Genomic DNA, 20,893 nt, shown 5'->3' with positions numbered 1-20,893 from the left:
GAAAAAAAATACCTGTAATGTAACTGGGGACAAGTTGTTAAGCTGTGATCTCACCTCTTCTGCAGTCATCCTTGAATAAAATGTTTTTGTGGTTAAGCATTTAGAAAGGCTACCGTGGCAGCTGCCCCCTCTCTTCCTTGGGGTTTATGGAGAAGTCCCGTAGGACACAGCACTTGTGAACTTGTAACCTATTGCCTTCTGACCTTACCTGACTGTGCAACATGTATTTTTCTTGCTACGGTCATCAACATTTTTGTTCAACATGCTGGAGAAATGCTATAGTATAGAGTCAGCCAGAAGAGAATTCTATCCAGATCCAGAAATCTTTTTGCACTAAAGACATAGGGGGAAGTCAGGTAGCAAAGAGCAGCAAGACTCCTCTCCCCCAGGGAGCTAAATCTACCTTTATTCTTTCTGCCACTTATTACTTATATGCGGAAAGAATATTGGAAATGATAAATGTGTATTTTCAAATAAGCATCTCTGGGTCATCTCAAGGTAACAAAGGGCTAGGGAGATGAGCTACTGACAACCTTAACAGCTGAGATTCCAGACGAACATGGCTTTGAATCCTGGTTCCGACACTTCCAGGCTCTGTGGCTTTGGACAAGTAACCTTCTATATGCCTCAGTTTCCTTATGTGTACAATGGGGACAATAACAGCAATTGTCTCATTGGGTTTTTATGAGGATAAATAAGGTCATCATGCAAAGCCTTAGTAAGGGCTTGATAAAGAGCATATTATTATTACTGTTATTACCTAGAAATGGAAAAGATACACTTGAAAAAAGTAAGGGCGGGGGGGAGAATCAAGAATGAAAAGAGAAGAGAGAACTCTGAAAAACTTCAAGCTCAAATAAATCTTCCACTCTTCACAAACGAATTTACCATTTTCTGTAAGTCATTACGCCCAGAACCCTGGGAGGATTCAGGGTCAGAGTTTGAGCGATGTTATTAAATTGGCTCCTCTCTAGCATTGGAGCGGAAATGACCCCTTCATCTGGCTCTTCACTCTAGTCAAATCCCAAACTATCTGACTAATTAATATACAAGGAACAGCTGGGGAGCTGCTGCCAAAGACGGAAAAACCCAAAACAGAACAACCGACTGTTACAGCTCAACACTACCAAAATGAGTGCCCAAGAGAGAGTAAAAGGACTTAGAATTGCGATGAGGATATTGAGGTGAAGAGGCGGATGGGAGATTTATGAGCAAATACAAGCTTCACTGTTCCCAGAACTTTAAAAAAATGAAATAGAATAGAAATTCCCAGAACACTTTGCATGCAGTTTAAGTAAGGAAGTAGCTTTACACACTCACATGCCTGTTCACACATGCACGTGTGCATGGCGTATTTCTTATTGTGAAGTGTGGTTAAGAAAGTCTGAAAGCCCCGGCTCTCAGGGCCCACGGGGCCCTGTGCCTAGAAGTGGGTCATCACTGTGTGTCTGGAATGGCTTTGTAAGCTTACCCAGACCCGGTTCTGCCTTTCTGTGAACACTGGGGGCACATGGTCCGAGTGGTGAGGACAAGCAAAGGAGAGGAAGCTCAGATGCCAAGCTGCAGTGCAGTGGCTGGCTCAGGTGAGGCCTGGAGACCACGAGGGAGACGGGCTGCCTCAGTAACCACACCCAGCAGGATGAAGGCGAGGTGGCCATGGCAGGTTCCATTCCCAGGGCAGCAGGGGCAGCTGAGGCAGCAGCGACAGACCATTCACCGTGTGTCTGCTCTGCACCAAACCCTGTAGTCTCTTCCTTGCCTTCTTCATTTCATTCAAACCTCGCAGCAAAACCAGGGGATAGCTACTATCATTCCCATGGTCGGGACGAGAGAACAGACTTTCCGAGGGCTGGATGAATCACACAAAAAGGGACTTTGTGAGAACTGTTCACACAGTACTTTGAGAGAGGCGGAGTGAAGTATGATGAGTGGTCTCCTCTTGAGAATTTCAACAGAGACAACTGAACTCATGAGAACCATTCGCTCTCTTTTTCCTGGGTCCCCTGACCTGTCTGATCCCTCCCCAACCAAAGACTGGCTGAGTGAAGAAAGTGGATGAAGCTTGTTCTTTCCCATAGGCAGAGAAAGGTACCAGATTGGAAATCAACTCTTTCAAGGGGAATTTTAATTGAAAATGAGAATGTCACACCCAGTTTCAATCAGTCAACTTATTGCCTACGGACACCATGGACGTTTACTGCCAACTCTTTACTGGTCTCTTACTGTGTCTATCTGCGTGTTAAGTAATTCATGTACCTATCAGTCTTTAGAATTATTCTCTGGAGGGGGTTCTACTTTTTCACCCATTTTCAGATGGGGGAGTGATGGTGTGAGGGAACAATAACTTCCCTAAGGCGAGACAGTTAATAAATGGTGAGGCTGGGTTTGGAGTCTAACTCCATCCAGGCTCTAAACCACCAAGCAATAATGGCTTCCCCATGATGTCCAAGGTCCCACGCATGTATGTGTGGGGATTAAACAAAAGTGTCAATGGTTGCTCTGTGTTCTCAAAGAGGCTTTGGGCAGGTCTATTGAGAAGGTAAAATACACACAAATGGTAACCGTTAATGATAACTAATTGCTGTGCATGCTGGGGTCAAAGGAATACTAGAGAAGGTTCCTGGAGGGAGGGCTTGTCGTTGGAGATGAGCTGAGCTGAGCAGGATGAGCAGGGATTAGATAAACACAGGGAAGCGGGTTGGTCCCAGGGTAACTGAACAGATACTAGACTCCTGGGTTTAGAGAGGAGAGCTAGTTTCATCAGATGAACAGACCGGGTCTTCATTTAGAAACTCTGAGGCTTTCAGCAAGTTATTTAACTTTCCTAGGCTTCCCTTCCTCCATGGTGATAAGGGGATGATACCTATTTCAGAGGGTTGCCGAGAAGATTGTACCTGAGTGGTTGGGAAAGGAGGCAGCCATTACTTCCCCCTCTACCCACCAGATTAAGTTCAGTTTTCCAGTGGAGTTGGCTTGCTTCTTCCATCTGACCTTACCCTTGAGGATGTTAGAAAGAGCCCTACCTGCTGAAAGAAGCCCTTCACCACACGCCTCTGTTTGAGGTTTGTCTCTCCATCCAGGTTAGCAGTTTCCAGGTGGCAGATCCCGCTGGGGTCGGAGGAAAAGAGGAGGAGTATGTCGGCGGGGACAATCTCATTGCAGTGCATCTGGATGAAGTCCCCCACACGCACATCCTGCCAGTGTTTCTGCACGTAGCTCTGCTCTTTCCTTGGGTGGGAGAAAGACAGGGTCAGAGCGAGTTCTGAGGTTCTCCGGAAAATCAATAAGTGAGTGCAGGAAGGTTCTACTCAGACCTAGATAAGTTAGCCTGCCACAAGGCTGCTCTGAGTTATCCCTTGCCCCCAGAGACCTCCACCAGAATCTCTCTAGAAAAGAGAAGCATGATCCATAGAATCCCACCCATAAAAGATCCATCCTTATGATCATTGAGAGTTTTGATTGACTGCTGGCTGCTGACTGGGTACTGTGTTCAGCTTTGCTTCCTACGAAGGGGAAAAATGGAAAGCAGATGGTGACTATACAGTCACATGAGCATGTATTCTGAATATACATCTTTCCATACAGTAGCTAGTTATCACGGTAGAAAGCACGGTCGCAGGAAACTGGGGTATAGGAAGACTGTTCCTGATCACATAAAGAGAGTAGCTGTGGGAAAGCTGAGGGTACAGGCCACTGTCTGGGAAGATCTGAGTGGTTCTGAAACAGAAAAGTCGGGGCCATCAGGGAATTAGAACAGCACCAGGAACTTTGGGTGGAACCCGCAGTGATCATAGAATTAGAGAACTGAAGAAACTTAAGGATATTACATACTTTCTCTTCCCATCCAATTCAGCAAGCTCAGATAATAACAGTCTGAGCAGCGATAAGGGCAAACTTACCATTTCTACTGTGCCGAGTTCAGGTGTTAATTAATTGTGCTTCATCTACTTGCATAATAACCCACTGGAGTAGAGACTATTGTACCCATTGTACACATGAGGCAATTGAGGATGCAAGAACAACTTCCCAAGGTCTTACAAAAAAATGCATCTGGAACCTGAGCTGCGGGCCAACACATACCAAACCCCACAGTTTTTACTGCTTAGGCAGGCTCCCTCCTCAGAAACACGCCCCCTCTCCTTCCAGGTTGCAGGGTGGCCTCAGAGTTGCCACCACTGGAAAAAGGGCTCACTACTCCCCAAGGCTATGCATTGCACTCCAAGGAGCTCTTATTTCAAAAAGTCTTCCTTCTCCTTAGCCAAACATGGAGCTAGCTTTGCTCTCCCAGGTAATTGGATCCATCCCCTCTTCTTCCATTTGAAAAATAATTTAAGGCATCCCTCAGGTGTCCCAGGAAGCCTTTAGGATCTGTCAAGTTGCATTTAACTGTCCAAGTGCCTGGCAGTTGTTCTTGTGTGACACAGTTTCGAGATCTGCCCTGGGGGTGTGGACTCTTCCGTCTCCAGTGGCATTTAGAAATGTCCCTCTTGAAATGTGGGAGTTGGAAACAGACTAGTAGTCCACATGGGCTCTTTCTGATGCCCAGCTGGCTTGCAAGTGGAGGCCTCTGAGCCCTGCCAGGCCTGGAGAGGCAGGCCCTCCTTTGCTGTTTTTCTCTACGGAAGCTGAGCGCCCCCAGGCGTGGTATTGTTTCTGTTTCTACTGGAATCTAGGCTGCCCTGGGCATGTCAAGCCTACTCTTCCAGAGAGACAGAGACAGAGACAGAGAGAGAGAGAGAGAGAGAGAGAGAGAGAGAGAGAGAGAGAGAGAGAGACATGACTGGAATGTCCCATTTCTCCTTTGACTTCACAAACATCCCCGAGGGATTTGATGTCTGCCTCCCTGCCTTGGGGCCCTCTGCGGAACCCCGAGCAAGTCCTCCTAGGACCCTATTTTCCTTGTCATAAAAGACCCTCGCAGAGGACTCTCTCCCTCATAGTCCCTGAAATGAATGTGCTTCCCTTTGGAGGGCCGAGGGGGAGATCTCAGCGTCTACAAAGCAATCGGGGCTGCAGCCCTGAGAGCAGCGGAGCGCCGGAGAGCAGCCTTGCAGCCTTCAAGACCCACAGAGCCCTGCGGGAGTGCCCGTGGTTCCAGGAGCTTGGTGTTCTGGTTGGATCCACTCACGGGCAGCACTGCTCCATTAGCTTTGGAGACCACGTCTGCGGAGCAGGGGGCAGTGCACCCACGGCGGTTTGGTGGTAATTCTCTTGGTGGGAAAGCACGTCGCGGCATTTTAAGCATTCTTCAGCATCTTTTGAGCTTCCTCTCTGCCCCATACCCCTTCTTTTCCACATGAAGAAGAGGAACAGCTGTCCCAGGCTGCTTCTCAGTGTGATTTCAGAAATGCACGTATCCATCTATGGGTGTGTTTAGGGTGGAGCCTCCTCCATCGGGCGTGCCAACATTGCTGTCCATTAATTTGCTGAGGGAAGGAAATAATTTGTTCAGGGAACAACTGGTCTTTCTTCAGAGCAGTTTAAAGGGAGCACTGTTGAAAGGAATCGGAATGGCCCCACTTTCTATGAGAAAAGAAATCTTACAGGGTAATGCACTATGGCTTTCTCTACTGCCTCCCCTCTACCCTTATGAGAGTGTGCTTTTAAAAAGCCTTCTGAAATATTAACAGTGACATTGCTCCAAGGAACAAAGATTTTTCATCCGACTTGTCTATCTTCTTCCCCACACTTGCTCTTTGATATCTGTGTCCTGTCGGATAATGCCTTTGTGGATGGCGGGGTCTCGGTGGATTGCTGTAATCCCAGCATTCCACCTGGTATCTGACATCGGTTTTCCCAAGAACACATCTAACTCGGAGCAGCCTCCTGACCATCAGCACTTTCAGAGCATGGGGGGCAGGTTTGCAAATGCCAGCTGGGGGTGCAGCAGATGCAGGCTTACCAACGGCAAGGTTAGCACACCTTCAACGATGGACACTGAATCTCATTCTTTCCCCTTCTTACCAAGGACTGCACTGCTTGTTATGGGATGTGGGTTATTAAGATGGTGGAAGATGGAAGGTTATGGACATGAACTCATGGTACACATTTTTATGAATAGTCACCCCTGTGATTTGGGCTGGAGAATTTGTCTTGTCAAGTGCAGCCACAATGATAGGAATCACAACAATGGAGCCGCCCAAGAAGCTGTAAGTCAGACCAGCCTCAGTCTTTCCTTTGGATGTAACCTGCTCTTCCTTAGGATGGCACATGGTGGTGAAGGAGCACTCACTCTCAGTCCTGCTCCAGGCTTACCTCCCCAAGCTGGGCATGCCCGGCTGTGGGCTGTGCTTCCCCAGTAGAGCCACGCCTACCTCTAGGCACCTGTCCTGTCCTGTGTGTCTGGGAGTAACAAAGGTATGAAACCAATGCGATTTTGGGTGTGTTGGTTCTTAAAAAATAATGGGCTTTTTTGTGGGGGAGGGTTTAGGGAATATGATTGAGTGAATTAGCTGGCACATAATTTAAAGAATCACATTTATATTAATCCAAATAGGGCTAGGTTATGAAATCAGAGTCAAATTTTGTGGGAATTTTAGAAATAAAGAAAGGAGACAGCAGGAACATTGCCTGGGCGCTGGGCCACTCTGTGCTCATCTCCCGACCCTCAGGGTCCACTTTGTCTTTTCAACTGTGCGGAGCGTGACCGTGGAACAGGTGAGGATGCACAGCCCCAGGAGGTCCAGGCAGAGGCGGAGAAGAGTGGCGGAATGCAGCTGAGGTGGAAAAGCTGCGAGCTCCTGCACTCAGTGACACCCTGACATGCCAGCTGCTGGCTCCCACCACCCGAGGAAGTCATTCCCTTGTTAATCCAGCCCGTGTGGGACAGCTGGCTCAGGTGGACACATCGACACAGTCTGCATCACCTCTCTGCTCAGTGAGTCCACACCTGGGGACTGACTGCTATTTTAGCTTCATGGAATGTCCACTGATGTTTAAAAAAATAAGCCAAAAAATCAATGTGGCTTGGGATGAAGACTCCATCTGGCAGATTCTGCCTCCAGGAGAAATTAAGTGGGGCAGTGCTAAATGGCTTTCTGAGAGGCGATAGAGCTTATTAAGTGGTAACTAAACACCAAGGGAGATTTGTAACCAACTGGATGCTGTAGTGAAGCAGGTAAAAGGAGAGGGGGTAGCAGAGGAGAAGATGCTTAAGGTTCCACTTCTCAAGTGTGTGGGTTTTATAAAAAGGGCCTCAAGAAGCTGGAGTAGAGGGACTTTATCAGGATTAGTTCCCTGATGTGGGACTTTTTATTCAACATAGGATGATGCGCTGACCTGGGCTGTCCTTCAGGAAGCGTCAATGTCAAGCCCAGAATGGGCAGTGTTCCTACCCCGGGGTGAAAGGGCAGAGTCAGGGAGAATGAGTGCAGTGCAGGGATGAAGAGCAGGCTTGGAGCCCAGCATCTCCACTCCCTCCCTTGCCCTGTGTGATCTTGGGCAAGTTATTCAACCTCTTGGTGCCTCCCCTTTTTTCAGTGGAAGGTAATACATGCACTTGCCTCAGAGGATTGGCGACATGACACAGATGGAGTATGGAGCTCAGGACTTTACCCCCAGTGCTCGATAAATACAAGCTTCTTTCTGGCTGGTGTAGCTCAGTGGATTGAGTGCAGGCCTGAGAACCAAAGCATCACCAGTTTGATTCCCAGTCAGGGCACATGCCTGGGTTGCAGGCCACATCCCCAGAAAGGGGCGTGCAAGAGGCAAACACTCATTGATGTTTCTCTCCCTCTTTCTCCCTCCTTTCCCTTCTCTCTAAAAATAAAAAAATTACATCTTAAAAAAAATCAGGTCAACTGATCTTAAAGAAGCAAAGGCAATCCATTGGGGAAAGATGGTCTTTTCAACAAAAGGTGCTGGAACAACTGAACATTTATATGCAAAAAAAGATAGACACAGACCTTATACCCTTCTAAAAAATTAACTCAAAATGAATCACAGACATAAATGTAAAATGCAAACTATAAAATTCCTAGCCAATAGGGTAAGAAAAGATTTGTCTTGAACAGGAGGCAGCAGAAAAGGAGCTTTGCTAATCTTTAGCTGTTTTAACATCCAATCTCTCTCTTCTTGTTAGGGACTCAGCAGTGGAAACTCCCATTAATGATAATATGTGCTAATGTGATATACTAGAACATAGTACAGATAACGTATATCATCTAATACATAATCTAACCTAATGCAATAAGCATAATAAACTTATATATATCGAGTGTTGGTCATGAACCAGGCACTTAACCTATATGACCACTTAGCTATGTAACAATAAAACAACTTCTGTTGTTACCATTACCTCTATTTCACAGATCAAAAACGTAGACCCAGAAAGCTGATCTAACTTAGGTAAGGTCCCATAGGTACGTCTACCAGGACGTGTGAATGACAGTGTAAGAGCTTTGTGGGTCATTGTGGTCTCCTGGTTCTGTCTGGGAATGAGCCACCAAGCAGATGAAGTGTCGGAAGCTGGTGTCACAGGCATCAAGGAGGCGGCGTGGGGGACAGCAGCCTTGCGGTTGGAAACTGTGAGCTCCTTCATGGCAAACCAGAGGCTGTAAATCTTCACCCGCTAACATACAAATCGGGCCTGTTGACACAAGTGCAGAGCTTTGGTGACACTTGAATTCTTGTTTTATGACTCTTCCACCCACTGAGTTTCAGGGAAGACCTAATGCGTCCCGTCCTGGAACAACAAGCTGAATTGGCCCAAATGGTTTATGGCCTCTCTGCGCGCAGGGCGAGGCAGTGGGTGGAGGGCGGCACTCGCAAAGTTAACGCTTTGGAGAGGAGCCAGGTTTGCTGGTACCAAGTGCAGACCAAAGGCCTGTGGGATGGACGTGATGGTCTGCTGGTCTACAGTGTCCAGGCAGTGGTGCTTGTCATCCGCATGCTTCAAATGACACTGATGTTGCTTTGTTGTCCGCATTTTTCAGATTCTTCCCCCTGGCCCATTTTGTTGTGTATTACAGCTTGTGGTCCACTTCTGTGGCAAAGAATTTGTTTTCTCTCCTGTGGTTCCAAACCCTACCCTTTCTTTCTTACTCCCCTTGAGTCAAGCTCAAGGTGACTTCTGGCTATCAAGGTCGTAGAACTCTCCTCAGTGATATGTTAGCTCACATTTTCTGAGTGCTACTCAACACCGGGCACTGTACTAAGAATTTTACATTATTCATCTCATCTAATACTTGCGGCAAGCCTGGATGTAATTTTAGGGTGAAAATGAATTTATGATTGTATTTAGACATTAGAATGGCCCTGGCAAACCCTAAATTCCGCCCTGTTCATCATTGGATCTCCTTTGGGTTTCCTGGAGAGCTGTGATTCAGAAGAATTAGTAGCAGCAAGGGGTCCAAACGGCTGCTTTATGAATAGCTGCACAAGCATGACATTCTAACGCATGCTCTGTGTTAGCGGTTGGGCTGAACAAAGTGGCTTAGGCTCTGGGCTGGATGAGGCCGCCCACATCCCTTGCCTAGATCTAAACCTTGGTGTGTGTGCTCAGGTGCAGTGTGGAGACGTGAGGGGCTGGGAGGAGAAGAGATCCCGGCTCCATTGGGATTTCTCGAGTTTCAGTTTTAAATTCTGTCCTTGGAATAGATGAGAAATGAGAGCACAGAGCACAGGTGTTTGCTTTTAGAACATTGGAACCCTGCGCACTGGTACATGTGGCTCTGTGAAATATCCTTGCTTTTTCCTAGTAAAATAAGCAATTCCTCCCTTGTACATATGGAGAATGCTGCAAGAAAGATGAAGGCTCAGACTGGGATTGCTGTGGATAAAATTAGAGTTGAAGGGCCTGGAACAAATTTTTAAAAATTACCTAGTGCTAATAGGTATGGTGCAGACACTGAGTTAAATGGTTTATAAGGATTATCTCATTCAAGCTACCAGAAAGGTGCTTGTATTGTCCCCATTATACAGATGTTGAAATGAAGGCTAGAGGGATCAAGCAATTCCATAGGTTTACACATTTAGTGAGTGGTGGTTCTGTGATAATCCCAGGTCTGATGCCAAAGTCCTGCAGTCCCAGGAGGCCTCTGTGACATCCAGGCAGATGTCACATTTTAAGTGCCATTGTTGAGACGGCTTTACCTGTCCTCCTTTCACACTGCATTGCACTGCCTACTTCGTTTCTACAGCTGTGCTATTTCCAAGCCCTCTTGCATGCATCTGTACACCTTTGAATAAAATATACCATAGAGAGATTATGATCACTGTAGTAGACCGCTCTGCCTGGTTCTAGGAATTGCATCTCTACCCCTTTTAGCTGAAGGCAAGAGACGACCTTTGGAATGCCAGCCGCAGGAGACAAAGCCTGGCTCTGGTAGCAAATGCTGCTTCAGTTCCTCTCCCTGCCCCCAGAGCTTGGTTGGAAGTCAATGACAGGTAAGACCCCTCACAGCGGGGGGCAACCTAAGCCAGACTCGATCACCTGGGAGGCCTTCATGGAAGGACTCAGGGGGCTGCAACAGAGAGCAATGGACTCTCGCCCCCCAGCTTTGGCAAAGCCTGAGTCCCCATATTCTCTGGGAGAAGCGCTTCCTGGCTCTCTGGTCCCCTTAAGCCTGAATACCTGATGGGGAAAGGTGCAGCTACTTGCCTGGCCAGTGTGTGTCCTGGGGAAAAATCTGGCACCACAAAGACTTGCTGTTAAACCTGTGAAATCTGCTCTGCTAAAAGTGCTTTCATTCATATGATAAAGGTCCAAGAGGAAATGAGTATGTCTCCCAAAGTTTCTGCAACTCTCTTCCTGACAGACACTGACTCAGACTCTAAAGCCCTCAGATTTCTTTGAAATGTTATCTACTGTTTGATCCTTGTGCCCTGTATTCCTGTGTATTACAACCCAATAAAGGGCTATGGAAGAAGACTCTCAATGCCTTTTTCTCCTCGGAGAAACTGGCTGCTGCTGGCCTCTTTCTCCCCAGAGAAACTGGCCACAGCCCACTTCTCCATCCCCAAACAGATCTCATCTTGTCTTGGCCATATTTACTCATTCACGCGTGTCCATGGCACCGGGGGGACCTCGCGAAAGTGGTCACCTTCACAGATCACCACTTGAAGATGAGACACATGGGGCCCCAACTGCTTAAGTGGTTTTGTTCAGGTCGTGTGGGTAATTAGCAACAGACCAGGATCAGGACCCCTGGTGGCCTTATTCTCAGGCTTTCCAATGGGGGCCCTGGTAAAACAGGCAACTGCTACACCGACACAGCAGGCTGCCGGCCAGGCGCCTTTTCTCCCACAGGAAACCAGTTCTCAGGGCCACGCAGTTGGAAGACCAGCCCCTGGCCTGCAGCACCTGCAGTTATTTTATTTTATTTTTGTAAAGACTTTATTTATTTATCTTTAGAGGGGAAGGGAAGGAGAGAGGGAGAGGAATATCAATGTATGGTTGCCTCTAGTGCATCCCCTGCTGGCCTGCAACTCAGGCATGTGCTCTGACTGGGAATTGAACCCTGGTTGTTTGGTTTTCAGGCCTGCACTCAATCCACTGAGCTACGTCAGCCAGGGCACTTGCAGTTATTTTTATGTTATGGCAGCTGCCTGACTTTGCAGAAAAGGCAGTTCCCAAATCTTGGTAAAAGTCAGAATTTAAGGATTTCTCACTTAAATCATTCTTCTCAGTTTCTGATATTTTTTGACCATGGTCCTTGGGATAGCAACATAAAGCCACATGCACAACTTCCAGGTGACGCGTGAACAGGCTGGGAGTTGAAAGGTGCTCCCTCTGTGTGGCCAAATGCTGTGCACCCTTTGATGCCTCCTGAAATGTCACCTCCTTGGGGCTTCCCTCAGCCTTCAAGTTTCTCACATGCAGATGAGTCATCCTATCCCTTGCTTGACTGTGGCCCCTTTGTACATGGGCTACCAAAACAAATGGGCCACTGTAGCTGTTTACAAATTCCTCCTGACCCCTGGACCACTGGGAGCCCCTCGAGGACACACAGGGCCCAGGGCAGTGCAAACGTACTCAGTCCTGAATTGGTATTTGCTAAGCAGATGAATGAGTGAGTGCCTGGCCCTTTAAGCGCTTTTGCTATGTGACAATATACAATATACAAAAATCGGCCTGGATTCTCTTGGTTCCCACTCCTGCTTCCTTAGTGCCTGTTTTCTGAATACAAATAAAAATTTACTAAGCTGGATGAAAAAAAATCTCTTGCTGGGTATTTTTTTTTCTAGATTCATTAAACTGAGCCCTGGGAGAAACAGAGCTAATGCAATTCTGAAGCTAATCTCTCCTTGAAGTCATTCCATAAATCTGATTAATGGGTCACCTTTAGACCACAAGCACAGTTGCTGTATTAAAAGAAAATGCTCTAACAGGATTGTAAGTCTGTTAACAAGGCTTCTGGTGTTGGCAAAAAGATTCCCTCGCAGTCTAAACACGTCTAGGCTGGATGATGCATGGGATTAGCTTGGGCAAAATGAGAAGGGCCCTAGTATTCAATTGCACAAAAATGAAAACAACCTAAAAAAAGGGCATCAGTTTCTCAGATGTGTGAATCTGAGACAAAATGGATAGAACTAGTGATTGAGATATAAGCTATTATGTTGCTTCTCAGAAAAAAAATTATCCCCTCAGATCTTGTATTCTTTGTCTGATGTCCTGTTATGTATCATTGATATCTGACAAGGAAGTACCATTGAGCATCCATCAGTTAACAAAACAGCTAACAGAATCTAGTGTTCGCCAGCTTCCTATCCTGGGGTTTTTCATAGAATTGGTTCACTCCAGAGTTTGAAGGACTTTAGGAACATGCATGTGGAAAACAATTTATAAAGAATCTAAACTCAAATATTCTTTACGAATTTTGAGAATATTGGAGGTGGCCTCTTGAACATCTGCTCACCCTTCTCTCAGAAAATCTCTCTCTCTCTCCATTTGGGTTTTTTATCTTCTCTGGGTAGCTCACATGTGCTTTCAGGGAAGCAGCCTGCATGTAGGAATCTGTGGCTCACATATAACCTAATTAGCATAATCCCATCTCCTGCTCACAGGGACTGATTCAAGGACAGGTATGTGACCCACTGTGGTCACTGAGGTGTGAGGAGGGACTTGACCTCCAAGAGTGCTTCTCGAGTGCCTTTCTTTCTCTCTTTGTCAATTATCACATGTAGATGTGAAGGCTGGAGCTGCTGCAGCCATCTTATCACCATGAGGGAAGTTTGCCTGAAGATAAAGATGATACAAAGGGGGACTGAATGAAAAGGACAGCTAAATGTTGGGTCTAGGATACAGACTGAACCATGCCTCATTACCTGCCTCATTACCACCTCAGCATGTTTGTACTGACTTAAACCCAGAAGTGTCTTTGTTGCTTAAACTCGTTTGAGTTGAGCTTTCTGCTGCTTTGAGGAGAAGACATTTCAACAGACACAACTGAGTTAAACAAAGCTGGTTAGGTTACTTACCGAGGGTCTCTCGGAACTTTGATTATGTTAATGAGTACTGGTGGGTTCTGTTCTTTCACAGTGTATTTCCAGTGCAAGATCTAGTCTGACTCCAAAGCATTACAAAAGTGTAAACTGAGACTCAGAGACTTAAATGAAGTCTCTAAGCTATTACATCAATGGCGGGATTGAGCTGCATGGTTTCATTTATATGTGGATCTCCGTGCAGTCCCTAACCATGTTGTTCAAGAGTTGACTATATTAGCCATGAGCCAAAGATCTGGGCCGAGAGGGTAGGCTCCCTGACTCCTAGACCACACCCCTGTTTGCCCAAAGCGGTTAAGAGGTTCCCTCCATGAAGATAAATCTCAAAAGGAGAATCCAATTATTCTTTTGCAGAGAATCCAGATTCCTAGGACACCATGAAGCAAAAGTTGCAAAGCAGGGAACACCCAGGCAACATAACTTTATGTCAAATAAAATAGGTCTGAAGTATTTGGAAAAAAAAAATCAATCAGTTACCAACATTTAAAAACCAGGTTATTTCAAATAAAAATATTAATTCTATCTCCCCTAATAAAACTTGGGCAATCCAGCAACATTAGGCCTTTACTGTATGGTGCAAAAATAGGTTTATATTTGTTTGTATGGAAAAATAACACAGTCATTAATAAATAATACAAGAATGAACTTTGTTTTGTGTACTCACAACTATAAGCCTACTTTTGCCTTACCCTGTATGTGGGTAAGGCATGGGTACATGGGTACATGGTAACCAGCTACAGCTCAGAGGCCGTCTCTGCCTCCTGAGATGAATGCATGCCCCCTGCCCCCTTGCCACAGTCCCCACTGCTCTCTACTGCACCCTATTGCCAATGCCAAGTATCAGTTGCCATGTATAAGCACACACACACAAATGTGGCTTTCCTGTTTGTATCCAGTCTATTTTATTCAATTACCTTCCAGTCCCTGTAATCAATTATTTGGCTCTCCTGGAAAAGCAATAAATATTAACAAATATCTCCAAGGTTCAGTAAGTTTGCACCAACACTGAGTGAGTCAATGATGAATAGGTTTCTTTACTGGGTATTTTTTTCTTAGTCCTTCATGGACCATGGGGCAGGAGGGCCAGCATATATATATATATATATTTGCCATGGATGTTTTTCTTCAGAGACATCTCTTTGTCCTTATTTTTCCACTAAATATACTTTGCCACAAAACCCTGAATGCCCCTCTCTGCCAGTGAGCCTGTGGACGAGGGTCTCTTCTTGCTAGGATTGTTACCACCCCGGTTTTCTGCTGTCCTGGAAGTTATTCTGAGGAAAGAACCACAGCAGCCCAGTCTCTGAAGGGCCAATACCCTGCACAGGCCAGCCTGTGGTCTGATCAACCCTGACATTATCCCAAAGAACAGACCCATTATTCTGGGATGCTTCGGACAGGATTTCTGGCAGAGCAGGAAGAACAGGACCAGGCTAGTTGAGGTCCACATGCACTCCTCCCTGGGATCCAGCTTCCTGGCTCACTAGCTTCTCTGAAGGGGGGAGGGGCAGGGACAAAGAAGAAAGAAAGGAAGGAAGGAAGGAAGAAAGGAGATAAAGAAAGAAAGGAAGGAAGGAAGGAAGGAAGGAAGGAAGGAAGGAAGAAAGAAAGAAAGAAAGAAAGAAAGACAGAAAGAAAGAAAGAAAATAACAACAAAGGAGAAAGGTGGAAATGAAAAGCTATGCTTTCTGCAAAACCAGTCTCTTCAAAGAAAGGTGTCCAACCCCCACAGTTAGTTCTTCTCTGTTTATCACTCCTTATTCGCAGGTGAGCCATGACTCAATCGCAGCTCTAGCTTGTGCCAGCAACATTCAAGACAATTAGGCCAAGCTGAGAAAACAACCACAAATCCGAACAAAAGCTTTGTGATTCAATTTCTTAGACGCCGCAGGTGTGGCCCTGCCGCCTGGAGGCCTGAAGCTCATCCGAAGCTGACAGAGAACATGGAGCCTTTCTTGGGGTGACCCGGAGACAATGAGTCACCTGCATGAGAAGCTTCCCTGGTGACAACTTTACAAATGGAGTTTGGCTCAGCAACCCTCTCTCCCCCTAGCTCCAAACGGGTGGTCTTCCCCTCCACGAGGAAGAGGACCCTTCCTTAGAAGGTTGCAGTCCCTGCTCATACAGCTGCAGCACCCACTTTGAAGCCGGAATGACCAGAGCCACTGCGGAAGCTGTGCTGAATTACGGTTGACAAAGTCAGGGGGAAACCATCAGACAGACAGTGCTCTGTGTGCGAGACACATTTTCCTGATTCTCCAAGACGTCACACCCTCACCCGCTCATGAGTCCATCATCTAAGCATCTGCTGCCAACCCAGAGAGCGCTCAGTCAGGCAGCCTGTCTGTGAGCCAGGGCTTGGCGGCCTTGCTTCCTTCCAGCCCACCCGAACGGGCACAAAGTTGAGACCCACCATAACTCTACTTTCTTCCCTTCCAGACCAAGTGCATGTCCTTTCCCTAACCCCTGAGGCTGGTCAAGGGCTCAGTGGAACCTTTGTAAAACAATGACACATATAAAATAACAAATAATGTGTCAAGGCAGGTGGTGTGTGGCGTTTACTTTGGTTGGGACAACGTCAGAGAAGAAGCTGAAGGACAGGCTTGATGAGGGATGTAATATGAGTGTTACACTCTAAAAATCAAGCCATCATGGCTTATGTTGAGCTCAATGAAAGCCATTGAGCGTTCATTACATGTTAGGCATTGTGCTAAGTGCTTTCCAAGGATTTTCTTGTGCAATTATCGTGACCACCCCAGGAACTGTCCCAGTTTTACTAATGATGAAATGAGGCTGAGAGAGATTAAGTGAGTTGCCTGAGGTCACGTACTTCTCCGGTGACAGATACAGCGTTTCACCCAGGTGTGGAGTCTCTGTTGCTGCTTCTCCTAATACAACTCTCTGCAAGGGGCTCCCCCGGCAAACAGTGATGCCTCTTGCCCTGGAGGGTGTCCAAACCCGCTCCAGGGTGCACATGGCCACACAGGATGAAGGATACATGAGCTTTTATGCAAGATTCTTAAATACTAAACACGTTTGAAACAGCCAAGGGAATGCCAGAGAAGAAAGTTACTGAAGTTAAAATTACTGAACAGCTTCACTGAGGTAAAACGACATTCTCTCCCTCCTCACCCCTTCTCTGCACAGCAGCTGCAGGGGTAGCACCCACAGACAGAGCAGACTGGGCCCCCAAGGCGAGCCAAAGTGTTTCACATTACCTGCTATAGACGAGGCACTCTCTGTTATTGATCACCTTATCGGATCTGTACCTCCGGAGGTCTTCCCAGGCATCCTTGATGGCCGTGACCCCCAGGATGATACAGATTGGTATCAGGTTCACCTCAGGCTGGAAGGCGTTGACCACGGGGACAAAATTCAGAACCGCGATGCCCACAAAATAGATGTTGGCAAACCGGTGCAGCTGCTCAAAAATATTCTTGGGCACAAAGGACAGCACGGTATACTTGCTGGTCTTAATCTGGTTCCCACAGTAGTGCCTGTTGGGGTTCTCTTTGTGGGACCCTCCTTCAAAGGGCAGGCTGGGGACCACTACTCGTTTCTTGTCTTCTTTCTTCTTCCGCCTTCTCTTCCCTTCTTCCTCTCTCATCTCTGCTCAATCCCGTCTCTTTAATTCTCATTGAATAGCTTGTGAGTTCCACGTAGAAGAGGCTTTTCCCTGTTCGGTTCCATTGTTCAGCAACCAGCGAGTCATGTCCCTGACATCTTTTACCTTCCTTCTCTGCTAGAAACTTCTCTCTCCTTTTTAAAGGTAAACTGAAAATAAAAAGCCAGTGTACAAACACCCGAGGAAAAATCTAACAAGGAAAGAGTTTGCACAGAACAGGTGTGCACTCGCCAGACCACTTCCTCCTACCTCCTGAGACTCCACCCTCTGGAATGCAGACGTCACCCACAGGTATCTTTCTTTTCCACCCTCAGCGGCTGGGAACAGGTGTGCCAACTCTGGGCCCTAAACCCTACCTGGTTAAGTTCTAAAAGCAGTGATTTTTTAATCCAGTGGCTCAGACGCTTGAAACATGGTACTCAGTTGTGTTGGGAGACACTGCCTGCCACCCCTCAAAGATCTGCTCCTAAACTTGGTCTCCTGAGATGGGCCAGTCAACACTAGACTTTTTAGCCCTGTTCTGAATAAGATAACATCCTTGTGTTTAATTATATGAGTGTTTACACAAGTTAAACTAAGGTTTCTAAGTCTCAGCACTATTGACATTTTGGGTTGGATAATAACTGTTTGTGGTGAGGGGCTGTCCCATAGATGTAAGATGTTTATTTACCATTAGCCTTGGCCTTTGCCCATTAGATAGATACCAGTAGCAGCCTCTTTCCCGAAGTGGCAACAAAAATGTCTCCAGACACTGTCAAATGTCCCCTGCAGGGAAAAATTGCCCTTTTGAGAATCACTGAAATTACGTGAACTTAATACGAGAGAAGAGAGACCAATCTTTTGAAAGTGCTGATGAGTTTGCATAATCGATTTGTAAGAGGACACAGAAAATGACTCCCCTTACCTTTCATATATCTGGATGTGGGAGCAGTTTATCTCTCTGTCGAAGCGGTATCTCTTGAAGTCCTCCACGCCATCCTTGACCATGATGATGAACAGCACGGCAGCCAGTGGTAACATGGTGATTTCCCTGTGGAAAACCTCCATGGCCGGCATCCAGTTCAGAATCACCAGGAACAGGAAGTACAGGTTAGCCCACCTGCAGGGGGCAAGCAAGGTGTGAGTGAGCATTATGGAGAAGAAAAATATACTCTCCACACTCTTCCTCCCCTCCCCTTGGCCCTTCTCCAACTCAAGTGACATTCTTTTTCAGTGTCACCTCGAACATCACGGAAAGGATTTTGATGCCAAATCTATCTAGATTCAGACTTGGTTCCTACTGTTTACTTAGTGTGTGACCTTTCTGAGAATGTTCTGTCTTGTGTGAAATGGGAATAGTGTTGCCCACTTTAGAGGGCTCTTAGAGATAGTACATGGGTCTCATTTATGTATACAACAGAAGGTTTGGGGGCATGGTAGTTGCTCAGAATAAATGGTATTTTATAATAATGATTACAAAATCTAGGCTGATATCTAAGTGCAAGTTTTGCTTTATAATTAAAAGGCAATTTTGCATATATTATCCTAAAAGAGTGGCTTGCATTTTCAAGGTTTCCAGGTGCATCGTGCTCCTCCTTGCCACAGTGCTTTTGCACAGGAAGATCCATGTGTAGAAACATTTTCCTGGCTCCTTTCCCTGACTTCTGCCTGCCTCTTTTCACCTAGTTAACGCATTCTCCTCTTTCTGAAGAAATGATGATTATACTTCAATCATCAGTTCCTCCTGGAAGTCTTCCCTGTCTGTCTTAATGAGGCCAGACTTCCCTCTTGCTCCAGCAGCACAATATATGTCTCCTTGAAAATATCTATCTGGGTTAAAATATTACATCTATTTATGTAGTTTGTAAAATTAATGTCTCTTTCACTGAACAAAAAACTCTGGATGGTCTCTTTTTTTTCCCACATGTATTTCTAGAACTCAACACATGGCCTAACACAGAGTAGAATGGTTATAAATACTTATCGAATGAATGGCAGGGCATCTCAATGTACGTGCATTTGGATATTAAAGAAAAGGGGGCCCATGGGACACATGGGTACACATGGGAACTCTGGGATTCTCTGAGTGGCAGATACTTGGTCACAGTGAGTTTTGCTTGGCCAAGGGCGTGCGTACCTGTGAAACTGCTCCAGGAGATTCTGGGGCAGGAAGGTGAGGAGTGAGTACTTGGTCGTGCAGATCCTGTTGCCGCAGTATCTCCTGGAGACCTTTGCCCAGTCCCGGTGGAATGTGTCGTTGTTGGGGAACACCACCCGCTGCTGCGTTAGGTTGTAGCTCTGCCGCCCCTTGTCTGGGGACAGCAGTGGTGTGGCTTCTGACGGATGCTGGAGATGGTCATCTCTGAATCGCCACTGCCACCGGGGCCAGGACGAGTCCACCGAGAGGGCCATTCCCTGCAGCCGGCTGCGGTCTGGAAACACACATGAGAAGTGACTATGGTCAGAAGAAATACATGTACGTGGTGTATCGGCTCATCCTTTCATGCATCCATCCATCCAGGGAAGATTCTGGGATACAGAGTGTGGAAAGTAGGTGCAATCCCCATCATCCATGTTTGCTCTAGGGTGAGAGACATTGAGCAAATAATCATATAAATAATACACAACTAATACGGGGATAAGTGCCACGAAAGCATTTAAGGGGGCAGGGTTCTGATGACCTATTATGGCCACCAGCCTGATGGGCTGTGACCCCAGAGGTCAGAATTCTAGCTCTGGCTCATTGCTATCTCTGAACTGTCCCTTCACCTGGCTGGTCTTCAGTTTCTGCACGAGCTTTTTGTGAGGAACAAATTGGGCAGTATGTAAAAGTCTGTTGAGATAGATCTTAAAGGGAAAGGTATTTATTCTTTAGGTCTTCTCCAGCTCTAAAATTTTCTGATACGGATGATATTTCAGAGAACCCCATTTGGGGCCAGAATGTCAAATGACAGTGATAGGTGGAACAAAAGAGAGAGATTCTTCTCTAGGACGTCAGGGCCCCAGGTGACTGGGATGTGCTGCGTGGGGTTCTCGAAACACCAGCTGGCTTTTTCTCACCTGGTCTCTGGAGCTGGGGCTGGGAGAGTCCTTTTTTTCTCTCTACTGTTTGGGAGGTTTTGAAAACGAGCACTTGTCAAGCAGACAATTTCTCTAGATGGTGGACGAATGATGCATTATCCAGGGTATTTCTGTTTCTGAGCTCTTTCAATGACAGCTACAAGCCAAGTCCTCAAGGCTCCTTTCAGCCAAAGCTCGCCTGAAGACCCAGAAGGATATTATTCAAAGATATCCTTTGTAGTTGCAAGTTGTATGTAATGGGGCTTCTTACCTAGTAGGCTCGCAAGATGATTTTCTTTTGAATAAATGGATGAGCGAATGTCAGCTATTATTAATCATACAATGAGCTACCCCTTCTATCATTGTAAATATGATTCACTTAAGGAGAAAAAGTCCCACTTCTAGTTTAAATGGTAATATTTTTCCCTTCATGGTGCCCATGTGATCTGACCCTTATCATAATTCTCCTCATGACTTTAATCAATCCAAATGATTTTCAATCCACAGACTCCAAGGCTATAAGAAGCTATTCAGAGTCTTAAGTGAGTCCTTGTAGCAAGCATGAAAAAATAAATGCAATTATAGATGCCCTTCATAATGTGACCAAAAGCAGTATTATGACATTTGACAAGCCAGAAATAATATTATATCTTCTTTCTCATTATAAAAATATGTCACTCTCATGGATTTTTTTTTATTATAAAAGGAAAGGAAATGAAAAGATAATTCGTGAATAGAGTTGAAAATGCAAATGAGAAATATTGCCTTGGCTGGTGCCGTACATAT

At 46.1% G+C, this 20,893-nt stretch overlaps 1 protein-coding gene across 3 annotated transcripts in view; it reads right to left on the bottom strand.

Annotated features, from left to right (window-relative positions):
• Positions 1–20,893, bottom strand: part of ATP10B (ATPase phospholipid transporting 10B (putative)) — a 344,681-nt gene that overhangs the window by 66,762 nt on the left and 257,026 nt on the right. For 2 of the 3 annotated variants that reach the window (XM_053665940.1, XM_053665941.1), the window contains 3 exons: positions 19,185–19,479; positions 17,973–18,167; positions 3,024–3,228 (listed from right to left, as the gene is read on the bottom strand). In XM_053665940.1, the coding sequence (XP_053521915.1) occupies positions 3,024–3,228; positions 17,973–18,167; positions 19,185–19,459 (675 nt within the window). In that variant the 5' untranslated portion in view covers positions 19,460–19,479. Of the gene's footprint in view, positions 1–3,023; positions 3,229–16,661; positions 17,166–17,972; positions 18,168–19,184; positions 19,480–20,893 lie in introns of those variants that run through there. The other variant, XM_053665942.1, reaches the window with a different exon arrangement.

The sequence above is a fragment of the Artibeus jamaicensis genome, unplaced genomic scaffold (assembly GCF_021234435.1).
Source record: "Artibeus jamaicensis isolate MK-2021 breed Jamaican fruit bat unplaced genomic scaffold, CSHL_Jam_final contig_432, whole genome shotgun sequence".
In the NCBI taxonomy this organism is placed as follows: Eukaryota; Metazoa; Chordata; class Mammalia; order Chiroptera; family Phyllostomidae; genus Artibeus; species Artibeus jamaicensis.
This window is presented reverse-complemented; position numbering and strand designations above follow the sequence as displayed.